This window comes from Mobula hypostoma, chromosome 17 (assembly GCF_963921235.1).
Source record: "Mobula hypostoma chromosome 17, sMobHyp1.1, whole genome shotgun sequence".
NCBI classification, from domain to species: Eukaryota; Metazoa; Chordata; class Chondrichthyes; order Myliobatiformes; family Myliobatidae; genus Mobula; species Mobula hypostoma.
In genome coordinates, this window is record NC_086113.1 from 54073173 (window position 1) to 54086392 (window position 13220).

Consider the following 13220-nt stretch of genomic DNA (forward strand, 5'->3'; position numbering starts at 1 on the left):
CTGGAACGTTGAAGCAGACAGCTGTAGCACAAAGCTGATTTAAGAATCCGCACCAACAAAAGTCCTTGGGATGGCGTTTGCCATATTCTTCCACAGCAAAACCCCTGGCTTTAATGAAATATACCTATGATCATATGTCACAGAAGGTGGCCTCTGTCTCAGCAATCCAGCATTGGGTCTCACAATGTGCAATCCTTTTCCTCCATTTGCAGGTCTTTCTCCCTATTCTCTGACAATCTCTTCCAGGATTTATCCAATTCCTTTTTAAAAGCTATTAGTGACTGGGCAATAGTTGAATTTACATGCACTGGACAGGGAGACAGACTCATGAATCGGAAAACTGGTTTCCCTCATTTCCTGTACAATTATTTCATCTATTAAAAATGAAGGCAGTCACAAAATGCACGATTAATGCCTCAGTTAATTCATTCTGCCACATTATAATTCTCGTCATTGTGTCAATTTGCTAATCTCTTCTCTATTACCTAGTTAATGGAAGCTCTTACAATATTTATATATTTCCTGCCAATTTACTCAAAATTTTTAATATATATTTCTTGCTGATTTATTCAATCTTTCATCCTTTTCAGAATCAGATTTAATATCATGGGCATATGTCATGAAATTTATTAAATCTGCAGCAGCAGTACAATTCATTACAAATATAGAAAAATAACTGAATTACAGTAACTATATGTATGATAAGTATATGTAATAGTTAAGTTAAAATAAGAAGTGCAAAAGAAAACAGGAATAAATAAAGAAAAGTAGTGAGGTGGTGGTCACGGGCTCAATGTCCATTTAGAAATCGGATGGCAGAGGGGAAGAAGCTGTCCCTGAATCTCTGAGTGTGTGCCTTGAAGCTCTGTAACAATCTCTTGATCTACACGCCAGTGGCAACAGTACAGTCATCTTCTTATAATATAATTCTATCTTTATGCTCCTTAGTTAGCTAGAGAAGTGGAGATAAAAGGGACTGCAGTTGCTGGAATCTGAAGCAATCGGCAATCTAGAAAAACCCACTCAGCAGGACGAGCAGCATCTGTGAGGGAAAGGATCAGTCTCTATTTCAGGTTGAAATCCTGCATCAGGACTGCCAAAGTGTCAGCTTTTCTCACAAAAGTATTTAAAGTATTTCTGAAAATGGTCATCCATCATCAGCCAAATTTTTTTAGTCTAATTCCACAACCCACCTCAGACACAAACCAGCAAAACTAGTTTAGAAAATAGTCTCGCATTTACTTTACTTTACTTTATTGTCACCAAATAATTGATACTAGAGCGTACAATCATCACAGCGATATTTGATTCTGCGCTTCGTGCTCCCTTAGAGTACAAATCAATAGTAAATATTAAAAATTTTTATTATAAATCATAAATAGAAAATAGAAAAGGGAAAGTAAGGTAGTACAAAAAAAACCGAGGGGCAAGTCCGGATATTTGGAGGGTATGGCCCAGATCCGGATCAGGATCCGTTCAGCAGTCATATCATAGTTGGAAAGAAGCTGTTTCCAAATCTGGCCGTACAAGTCTTCAAGCTCCTGAGCCTTCTCCCGGAGGGAAGAGGGACAAAAGGTGTGTTGGCTGGGTGGGTCGTGTCCTTGATTATCCTGGCAGCACTGCTCTGACAGCGTGCGGTGTAAAGTGAGTCCAAGGACAGAAGATTGGTTTGCGTGATGTGCTGTGCCGTGTTCAGGATCTTCTGCAGCTTCTTTCGGTCTCGGACAGGACAACTTCCATTTAAAACTATTTTTCCAACTGCTTCCAAATTCTATCATGATTGCTCAGTCAATGCAGGCTCATTAGTAGTTTTAAAATGTAATCGGATAAATCGTGGAAGTAAAAAAGGAATCTGGGAAAAGAATACACAAGGTGTGGAAAGCGGATTGCTCATTCTGAGACTGATGGGCCATTGACTACCTTCTAGCCATAACCTTAGAATGAATATATGAACAATTTAAAATGACTACTTCTACCATTGGAAAAGCACAGTAAACAACACCTCTGTGGTTTTTGTTGGTGCATATTCTTATTCTGGAAAGCAATCTGAAATTGCCGTGGATTGTAGATCCCTTACTGCCTCTGTGGAAGTTGCAGTAAGGGAAGGGTTAAAGGTAATGCCCAGGCAAGGATAGCCTGGGACAGTTTAGTCAAGTGAGATCTCTGAAGTGAGAAAGTTACAGACATCTCTGCTTACTAGAGACCAGATAGGCTGAGGTGGCTGCAGCAGTGTATACTCAAGTCAGATGAGTGAGGTCTCTGCAGTATGACTTTCCCAGAAAGGCCTCCTTAAAACATAGTGTCCCTTTACACAATAGGGGCTGATGAGACAAACCAGATAGGAATGATTGGAGAATGTGAAACATACCCAACAGCTAAAGGACATTGCTTTACTAACTTCAAAATATTATCAGTTGTCAAGATTGAAGTTTCGATTGACTCTTAACACCTCTATTGTGAATGGCGACTGATCTTGCAAGTAAGGAATTCGAACATATACAATTTACAATAATCAATATCTGCAACTGATAAGCTAACATAGCAGTTTTCAGTTCAGACTCCAGATCAGTGAGGGTGATGGGCCTTGCTGTTCTCCTGGTGCACAACTAAAATAAAAAGAATACTTGAGTCGTAAGCATGCGTGTAGTCTAGTCCCAGTTATTTTAGTTATTTTATTTCATTGACGACAACACCTCTGTCGACTGTCAAATACATATGAAAGAGGGGAACATTGATTCCTGTTGCATGCTGTGGATAACCCGTGCGAGCTGTCATATTGTGCAGCAAAATCCTCACATCAAGATATTGGACTATTATATTCAGCTTATAGATATTAAATTCCAGTAACAATAACTTCAGCCAAACAGGACATTAACAAAATACCAACTTACGAAGTGGTTTGCTGCTTCAACCCTTATCACCAGTTTAAAGTTGATAAAACAGATGGTTCAGCAAATTTTCATTGCCAGCGTGATCACTACAGACTGCTGGCAATAGTGACTAACTGGCACTCAACACAGAAAGAACAGCATATACAATTCAATGTAATTATAAACATTGATTAATGGGATTTGACACCAAGAATACAGGAGTAGAAATTTAAATCAAATCAAGTGAAGTTCGCTTTATCTAGCTCTAAGTGAAATAAATAATCTCACAACAGGAATTTCTTGATTTACAAAGAGTCGCTTTTCTGAAAAATGATTTATTAATCAAAACCTTGGAACTGTGCAGTGGCTATTTTGGTACTGTGTATCCTTATGTGGGGAGAGTGATATGCTATTCAGAACAGTGAGAAATTTGATGGCACAGAAGTGTTAATGTTGTTATAGCAAAGACCTGTAAATAGCATATCTGCAAAAGTAGAATTAATTTATCATTCCCTTGTGGAGATTGCATCTGAAAATGTTGCTCTTTGATCATGTAATTTGCTTAGGCACAAATCAGGATTGCTACTCGGATGTCATGAGTTGTTCCACAGGGAGAAAGCTGTTATTTAGCAACAAATGCTGATCTGTTATAACTGATCTGAGTACTTTAATGCCATTAGACACAGAAAACAGAAAATTGCCACATTCCCAAAAACTTCATTTGACATTCATAATTAAAAAATGCTTCCAGCAACGGCCAGGTCTAGCACTCGGACTGAAAAACAAAAGCAGCACAAAGCTGGCTTGCTTGAGCTGCAGCACTGGTTACTCTAAATATACAGCATTGTCAGCGTCAAAAGAAACTAAAACTATAGCCAAGAAAGCAGAAAGTTAAACCAATTAGAAAGTCAGTATCTATTTTTAGAACAAACCTCATCAACAAATCCAAATTAGTTATTTGAGAAATTTATTGGAGTACTAGAAAAGAGTATTTCCATGGATGTAGTTGATGGGGACTTCTAGAAGGCAGGTAACAAGGGCCAAACAAAAGATACTCGGTCAAAATTAAAGCTGAAGGAATTTACCACCTGCACACAACAGGTCCATTCAAGACTACCCCTGTGGAACTAGCAACCACTAGATGACCAACTCCTCTATCATGAAACCAAAACATTCTGGTCTTTTATGTGCATAGACAAACCCTGGAAGTTTCAGGTAAAGTCAAGAAGGATTTCTGTCCTTGAAGATGATCCTGGTCCACATTCTGGATAAAGGCAAATTGATACTCCCTGGTGATTTCAATGCCAGAATGGGAAGAAACACATCCCTCAGGCAAGGCATAATTGGCAAGAAATACATTAGGAAGTCCAAATTCATCAGGGTCCTTCTCTTAACAATGTGTTTGGAGCATGTTTTTCCCCCATTACAGAGCTCTTGGCCAATTAGAGAAAAGGGTATGAGAAGTTCAAGATTTACACAAATCTCCTGGTCCATCAAGCAGCAAGGATCAATGCCCTCACTTGCACTATTTGTAGCAGGCACCTCAAGGGTAACATTCTCTGTAAAATTGTCCAGATTCATTAGAAAGACCGGGCCAGGTCAATATCCCCAGCACGGAGTCAGATGCATTGGGTTGGCCACATCGGTCACAGTGGAATAGACACCCTATGCCAACTTTGTCATGGGAGGAGTTTACCAGGTAGACACAGAGAAAAAGATTCAAGGATGTTCTCAAAGCCTCCTCAGTGGCCCTGTACAAATTGCTCACCCACCTATCCATATGTGTAAGTTTGTGCTCCCCACATTACTGTCATTAGCCACCTCAGAACTCAGGACATTAGTGACATTACTAAGCAGGGTGAATTGTAGGTAGTGAGCAGTACATGTTCAGTAGATATTTACCAGCATTTCAAAGGAGAGATGACAGTAACTAGGTGTGTACATGCAGGAATATAAATGGTTAAAAGGAAGATCAATTTGACGGAGATGAATAGGATTCAGAGGAAATCGATCACAGAGTGAGAATTTTGTTTTGTTGTTGGAGAGTCTGGGCTATGCTGAGGAGAAGTCAGCATACATCTGCTCATGCTGTGGGTTGTGGAATTGTAGCTCTCTCACCCACGAAAAGCAGATGTTCCATTAATAATTTAGAATCAGAGATGGCTAGATTTTTGTTGTCCAGGGGTATTATGGGTGCTAACATTGTCTATATGCTGTGGATTTAAAATCCAGAACAAAGAGGAGGCAGCAGTGAGATACATGAACACACACACACACACACACACACACAGGGCAGACTGTATACACACACATAAGTTGATTGGGGGGAGAAACCTTTACAGTAGTAGAATTAAGGTTAATGTGAGAAAACAGCATTTTGATCGACAATGATTTAGTTCCCTTTTTTTTTTACAGATGGGGGATTAAAAATGTATTATTACTGCAAGGACCAGACAATCAAATCCATCTGTCTTTATAATGAAGAATACAGTAGATTTTTGTTCTAGGTAGTCTGACAGAAGGGATCTCCTGCCTTTTTATAGAACTTGACCTAGTTTTTTGTAAAACAGAAAAAACAATGAACGAGACAATGTGCCCCAGACTTCTCACAAACTGGGAAAAATTTGCTTGACTAATGACTGGCCTGCTTAGAGCACATGGAATCAGAGAATGTGCGAACAGGCTCTTCTGTCTAGCTAGTACACGTCAACAAAAAGTACTTTTCTCCTCAGATAAAATCCAATATATTATACCAATAACCTTCTAAAATAATTTAATTTGGAATTGATTTTGCTCATTCTTTATTAGCATTGTTGTGGTTCCGTGACTCCACATATTAAGCAAGTTGGATTAAAGTTTCCTGTTCATGCAAGTACGATTTCCCCACAGTATTGACGCAGAGTTGCTCCTCCATTCAATTTTTCACTTACACAGATGAGTGATACAAGATCCCCATTGGCGTGATACTGTAAAAAGCAGGTGGCTACGGATAGTACAGTAGGTGTAGTAATGTCATGGCTAGGTGATTGGACTAGGAGCCAGAGTTCATTAAGCGACTCTTGTTTGAAACCAACAATGGAAGCTGAGGAATTTAAACTCAAATAGTTAAATAAAAATGGAATTAACTAAATCACTGTAATAGGAATATAAACCATGAAACAACAAGGTTGTTCTAGAGTCATAGAAACCTACAGCACTAAAACAGGCCCTTTGGCCCTTCTAGCCCATACTGAAATATTTAATCTGCTTACTCCCATTGACCTGCACTGGGACCATAGCGCTCCGCACCCCTGCTGACAGTGCACCAATTCAAGTTTCTCTTAAACATTGACATCGAGCTTGCATGCATCACTTGCTCTGGCAGCTCGCACCACACTCTCACAACCATTTGAGTGAAGAAGCTTCCCCCCCATGTTCCCCTTAAATTTTCACCTTTCACCCTTAACCCATGACCTCTAGTTGTAGTCCCACCCAGCCTCAGTGGAAAAAGCCTGCTTGCATCTATCCTATCTATACCCCTCAATTTTGTATACCTCTATCAAATAACCCCTCAATCTTCTCTGTTCCAAGGAGTAAGATCCTAGCCAGTTCAAACTTTTCTTATGACTCAGGTCCTTCAGTCCTGGCAGCATCCTTGTAAATTTTCTCTGCACTCTTTCAACCTGACTTACATCTTTCCTGTACATAGGTGACCAAAACTGCACACAAAAACCCCATCAGTTGGAAATCTGCCACCCTTAGCTGGGTCTGACCTGCTGTATATATGACTCCAGACTCACCAATACAGCTGACTCCCAGCTGTCTAACTTCAGAACCAATTGAAGACCAACACCAATTGCCACCATTCCAGCAACATCCACATCCCCATACCCACAGCAATTAAAAAAAGCCTGTTAGCTCTGAATTTGCCGCAGTAACAAAGGCAACTCGAGTGCTTGCTTTGGTACTTTGTACAACTGTTAGAAAGTTATGCTATTTCCAAAGGTGCAGTTAAATCCAGAAATCTTGTTAGCAACACCTTGCCCCTCCACAGCTGCACTGCTTCAGACTTTGCAGATACAATCAACAAAAAAAAGTGATCTTACAAATATTTAATACATTATTTTTGCTTTAAAACAAATAGAAATGTTAAAAACTTTTTGGAAGTGTTGATTAGACTGTCCTGACATTTATGATACAACTGGTTCTAAAAATATCCTCTTTAATATGTGCAGAATGACACATAATCAGAATTACAGAAGCTATACTCTATGGACTTACAGTACTAATTTTACTTTCAAGGCTTATGATTTTCAGCATTCTTACATACTGATGCACACTGGAAAAGCTCTTCAATCAATCAGCAATCTGGATGATATAATTCCTGATTCCAAATAGATGATGCAAAACTGCACATCAAATCAAGACTGAGAAATCTACACTGTGCTGAACTTAATCCTTGAAGGCAGGTTCCTTGGAGGTGAGCAAAACCTCAGAAGACACTGCTCGGAAAGTCCCCATCTTTGCTTTCAAACATATCAAAACTAAGAAGAAGAAATGCAGGTACGTACCATATCTAATGCACAATCTGTGTTTGACAAATCAAGATGAACAAGTGCATTTGGCTGAGACAGGAAATTGTATAGATTCTGTAAAAGGACAAAGAAAATAAAACTGAATAATTTTTACTTTTATGATTTTTACTTAAATGCATGCATCATGGAAAAGTTTTGTTTTATTTCTGTTCTTAAGTCAAAGTAAACGGAAGGGAAATTCAGTTTTAAGGCCAAGGTGACAGCTCTGACAACAGCAGCACAAAAACTTTATTCCCTTTGAAAAGCCTTAGTGGATTCAGGTTGCACTTACAATGAGGTCTTAAGTTCCACATCCTACATCTTTCTCAGGCTATTGATGACTATTCATGACTATTACCTACAATCTGAAAAATGCCTGTAATGTGTCTCTTATCTTGATAAATCAGAGTTTGAAATAATTCTCCTCCCTCTATTTGGGGCATAGGTAGATTGTTCAAATAATTACCCCATAAAGTTTTTGGATAGCATTTATGAAGAAAGCACGGCAGTGCCTCTACTTCCTTTGGAGTCTGCAAAGATTCAGCATGACATCGAAAACTTCAACAAACTTCTATAGATGTGTTGTGGAGAGTATATTGACTGGCTGCATCACAGCTGGTATGGAAATAGCAATGCCCTTGAATGGGAAATCCTACAAAAGGTAGTGGACACGGCCCAGTCCATCATGGATAAAATCCTCTCCACGATTGAGCACATCCACACAGAGCATTGTCACAGGATGGCAGTATCCACTATCAGGGATCCCTACCCCCAGGTCATGCTCTCTGCTCCTCAATGCCACCATCAGGACAATGGTACAGGAGCCTCAGGACTCACATCACCAGGTTCAGGAATTGTTATTACCCCTGTGCTATCAGGCTCCTGAACAAGAGGAGATAACTTGACACCCCATCAGTGAAATATTCCCACAACCTATGGGCTCACTTTCAAGGACTCCATCTCATTCTCTTGCTGATTATTATTTCTTTCCTTTTGTATTTGCAGTTTGTTGTCTTTCACACACCAGTTGAATACCCAAGTTGGTACAGTCTTTCACTGATTGTATTACTCTGTTCTGCATTTACAGAGCATGCTCCAAGAAAACGAATCTCAGGGTTGTATATGGTGACATATATGAACTTTGATAATAAATTGACTTCGAACTTTGAAATACAAGTTAAACAGATAACTTGTTTAATTTATCTGTTAAAAATTACAACAGATAATTGTAATTACAACTAGATTTTTAAAAATTATAAGCTTCACTTGCATATACCAAACATTTCTAATACTAATTGTACTGAACTGTACCATTTGAATAGAAGACATGAGTTGAATTGTTCAGTAGCTGTAGCAGAGACTCTTAGTGTCTATTTGCAACAGTGACAGACTGATGGTTGACCGGAAGAATTCTCTGTCATTTGAACAGGTCTTGAAATAGGATTTTTTTTTTCTCTCCCCACAGCATGCAACAAGTACCATTCTAATCCAGAAGATGCCCAAGATAAACATATGCATCTGGATTGATTTACCACAAATCAAACTACCCTGTCCCACAGGGTTACCATTGTAATAATTCACATCTCAATTTGCATGCTTACAAAAGAGCACAATCATTAACAACCACTTATATTCATTAGCCATTTATTCATGTCAAATGGACTGCCATGTGCAAATAAACATGTATTGAAAAAGCACACGTACCAGAACCAACCAAACTAAGCCCAGTAGCACCAATATTACTCTAGTTTTGGTTCTTCCTTTACCTGTGCCACTGTATTGTTAACTACTACTTTGTCACCATTGCTACCTCAATTTATTAACTACAAACAGAACTTAACACCATCATTCCCACAATCCAGATTGAGAACTTACAGAACCTCAGCCTCTGTACCTCCCTCTGCAACTGGATTCTCGACTTCCTAACCAGAAGACCACAATCTGTGCGGTTTGGTGATAATACCTCCTCCTTGCACTGGTGCACCTCAAGGGTGTGTGCTTAGCCCACTGCTCTACTCTCTCGATACCCATGACTGTGTGGCTAAGCATAGCTCAAATACCATCTATAAATTTAGTGATGATACAACCATTGTTGGTAGAATCTCAGGTGGTGACGAGAGGGTGTACAGGAGTGAGATATGCCAACTATTGGAGTGATGTTGCAACAACAACCTGGCACTCAACGTCAGTAAGATGAAAAGAGCTGATTGTGGACTTCAGGAAGGGCAAGATGAAGGAACACATACCAATCCTCATAGAGGGATCAGAAGTGGAGAGAGTGAGCAGTTTCAAGTTCCTGGTTGTCAAGATCTCTAAGGACCTAACCTGGTCCCAACATATTGATGTAGTTATAAAGAAGGCATGACAGTGACTTTACTTCATTAGGAGTTTGAAGAGATTTGGCATGTCAACAAATACACTCAAAAACTTCTATAGATGTACCATGGAGAGTAAGCTGACAGGCTGCATCACTGCCTGGTATGGAGAGGGTATTGCACAGGACCGAAAGAGGCTGCAGAGGGTTGTAAATTTAGTCGATTCCATCTTGGGTACTAACCTACAAAGCACCCAGGATATCTTTAGGAAGCAGTGTCTCAGAAAGGGAGCGTCCATTATTAAGCACCTCCAGCACCCAGGGCATGCCCTTTTCTCACTGCTACCATCAGGTAGGAGGTACAGAAGCTTGAAGGCACACTCAGGAACTGCTTCTCCCCCTCTGCCATCCGTTTCCTCGTTGAACATTGAACCCGTGAACACAACCTTACTTTTTAATATACAGTTATTTCTGTTTTTTACGCGACTTTAATCTATTCAATATATGTATACTTTAAATTGATTTACTTAATTATTATATATTTTTTACTTCTTCTATATTATGTATTCCATTGAACTGCTGCTGCTAAATTAACAAATTTCACGACACATGCCGGTGATAATAAACCTGATTCTGATTCCGAATATATTTTTTAATGGAATCTGATTATCCTTGTATGTTCATAAAAGTTGCTGGTGAACGCAGCAGGCCAGGCAGCATCTCTAGGAAGAGGTGCAGTTGACGTTTCAGGCCGAGACCCTTTGTCAGGACTAACTGAAGGAAGAGTGAGTAAGGGATTTGAAAGTTGGAGGGGGAGGGAAAGTTCCAAAATGAAGGAGAAGACAGGAGGAGGAGGAGGGATGGAGCCAAGAGCTGGACAGGTGATAGGCAAAAGGGATACGAGAGGATCATGGGACAGGAGGTCCGGGAAGAAAGACGGGGGGGGGGGGACCCAGAGGATGGGCAAGGGGTATATTCAGAGGGACAGAGGGAGAAAAAGGAGAGTGAGAGAAAGAATGTGTGTATAAAAATAAGTAACAGATGGGGTACGAGGGGGAGGTGGGGGATTAGCGGAAGTTAGAGAAGTTAATGTTCATGCCATCAGGTTGGAGGCTACCCAGACAGAATATAAGGTGTTGTTCCTCCAACCTGAGTATGGCTTCACCTTTACAGTAGAGGAGGCCGTGGATAGACATATCAGAATGGGATGCGGAATTAAAATGTGTGGCCACTGGGAGATCCTGCTTTCTCTGGCGGACAGAGCGCAGGTGTTTATCAAAGCGGTCTCCCAGTCTGCGTCGGGTCTCGCCAATATATAAAAGGCCACATTGGGAGCACCGGACGCAGTATATCACCCCAGCCGACTCACAGGTGAAGTGTTGCCTCACCTGGAAGGACTGTTTGGGGCCCTGAATGGTGGTAAGGGAGGAAGTGTAAGGGCATGTGTAGCACTTGTTCCGCTTACAAGGATAAGTGCCAGGAGGGAGATCAGTGGGGAGGGATGGGGGGGATGAATGGACAAGGGAGTCGCGTAGGGAGCGATCCCTGCGGAATGCAGAGAGAGGAGGGGAGGGAAAGATGTGCTTAGTGGTGGGATCCTGTTGGAGGTGGCGGAAGTTACGGAGAATAATATGTTGGACCCGGAGGCTGGTGGGGTGGTAGGTGAGGACCAGGGGAACCCTATTCCTAGTGGGGTGGCGGGAGGATGGAGTGAGAGCAGATGTACGTGAAATGGGGGAGATGCGTTTAAGAGCAGAGTTGATAGTGAAGGAAGGGAAGCCCCTTTCTTTAAAAAAGGAAGACATCTTCCTCGTCCTAGAATGAAAAGCCTCATCCTGAGAGCAGATGCAGTGGAGACGGAGGAATTGCGAGAAGGGGAAGGGGATGGCGTTTTTGCAAGAGACAGGGTGAGAAGAGGAATAGGGAGATGTCTTCCTTTTTTAAAGAAAGGGGCTTCCCTTCCTCCACTATCAACTCTGCTCTTAAACGCATCTCCCCCATTTCACGTACATCTGCTCTCACTCCATCCTCCCGCCACCCCACTAGGAATAGGGTTCCCCTGGTCCTCACCTACCACCCCACCAGCCTCCGGGTCCAACATATTATTCTCCGTAACTTCCGCCACCTCCAACGGGATCCCACCACTAAGCACATCTTTCCCTTCCCCCCTCTCTCTGTACTCCGCAGGGATCGCTCCCTATACGACTCCCTTGTCCATTCGTCCCCCCCATCCCTCCCCACTGATCTCCCTCCTGGCACTTATCCGTATAAGTGGAACAAGTGCTACACATGCCCTTACACTTCCTCCCTTACCACCATTCAGGGCCCCAAACAGTCCTTCCAGGTGAGGTGACACTTCACCTGTGAGTCGGCTGGGGTGATATACTGCGTCCGGTGCTCCCGATGTGGCCTTTCTATATATTGGCGAGACCCGACACAGACTGGGAGACCGCTTTGCTGAACACCTACACTCTGTCTGCCAGAGAAAGCAGGATCTCCCAGTGGCCACACATTTTAATTCCACATCCCATTCCCATTCTGACATGTCTATCCACGGCCTCCTCTACTGTAAAGATGAAGCCACACTCGGGTTGGAGGAACAACATCTTATATTCCGTCTGGGTAGCCTCCAACCTGATGGCATGAACATCGACTTCTCTAACTTCCGCTAATGCCCCACCTCCCCCTCGTACCCCATCTGTTACTTATTTTTATACACACATTCTTTCTCTCACTCTCCTTTTTCTCCCTCTGAATATACCCCTTGCCCATCCTCTGGGTCCCCCCCACCCCCCGCTTGTCTTTCTTCACAGACCTCCTGTCCCATGATCCTCTCATATCCCTTTTGCCTATCACCTGTCCAGCTCTTGGCTCCATCCCTCCCCTTCCTGTCTTCTCCTATCATTTTGGATCTTCCCCTCCCCCTCCAACTTTCAAATCCCTTACTCACTCTTCCTTCAGTTAGTCCTGACGAAGGGTCTCGGCCTGAAACGTCGACTGCACCTCTTCCTAAAGATGCTGCCTGGCCTGCTGCGTTCACCAGCAGCTTTGATGGATGGTGGTAGTATGGGTTTGCTCAGCAATTCACAATGAGCCAGAACTCCAAGAAGATAATACCTGGACAGGTACATGTTTAGGAAAGATTTAGGGGAATTAAGGACCAAATGGAACCAACTTCAGATGAGAATCTTGATTGGATTGAACCATTTGGGCCAAAGTCTCTTTTATCATGCTGTATGACCATGAATCTAATTCTGAGGTGGGGTTTGAAGGAGACCTGCAATGAGGCAGGGGGCAGGTAGAAGTTTAAATGAACTGTTTGACCACGGAACTGGCTAGACTGCCCAGTTACGCTGCCCTGAAGCAGACCACACCTGCTATCTAAGTGAATAGTCTGCAAGAGATCCAGTATGTATCTAACTGAGTCCATCCCACGGACAAAGAGCCCAGAGTGAACTCGGCATGCCGCAGGTACTGCTATGT

At 41.9% G+C, this 13220-nt stretch overlaps 1 protein-coding gene across 4 annotated transcripts in view; it reads right to left on the minus strand.

The window, feature by feature from the left end:
• LOC134358043 (F-actin-uncapping protein LRRC16A-like) overlaps positions 1–13220 on the minus strand; it is a 342999-nt gene that overhangs the window by 157623 nt on the left and 172156 nt on the right. For all 4 annotated transcript variants that reach the window (XM_063069926.1, XM_063069928.1, XM_063069927.1 and 1 more), the window contains exon 14: positions 7421–7498. In XM_063069926.1, the coding sequence (XP_062925996.1) occupies positions 7421–7498 (78 nt within the window). The remainder of the gene's footprint in view (positions 1–7420; positions 7499–13220) is intronic.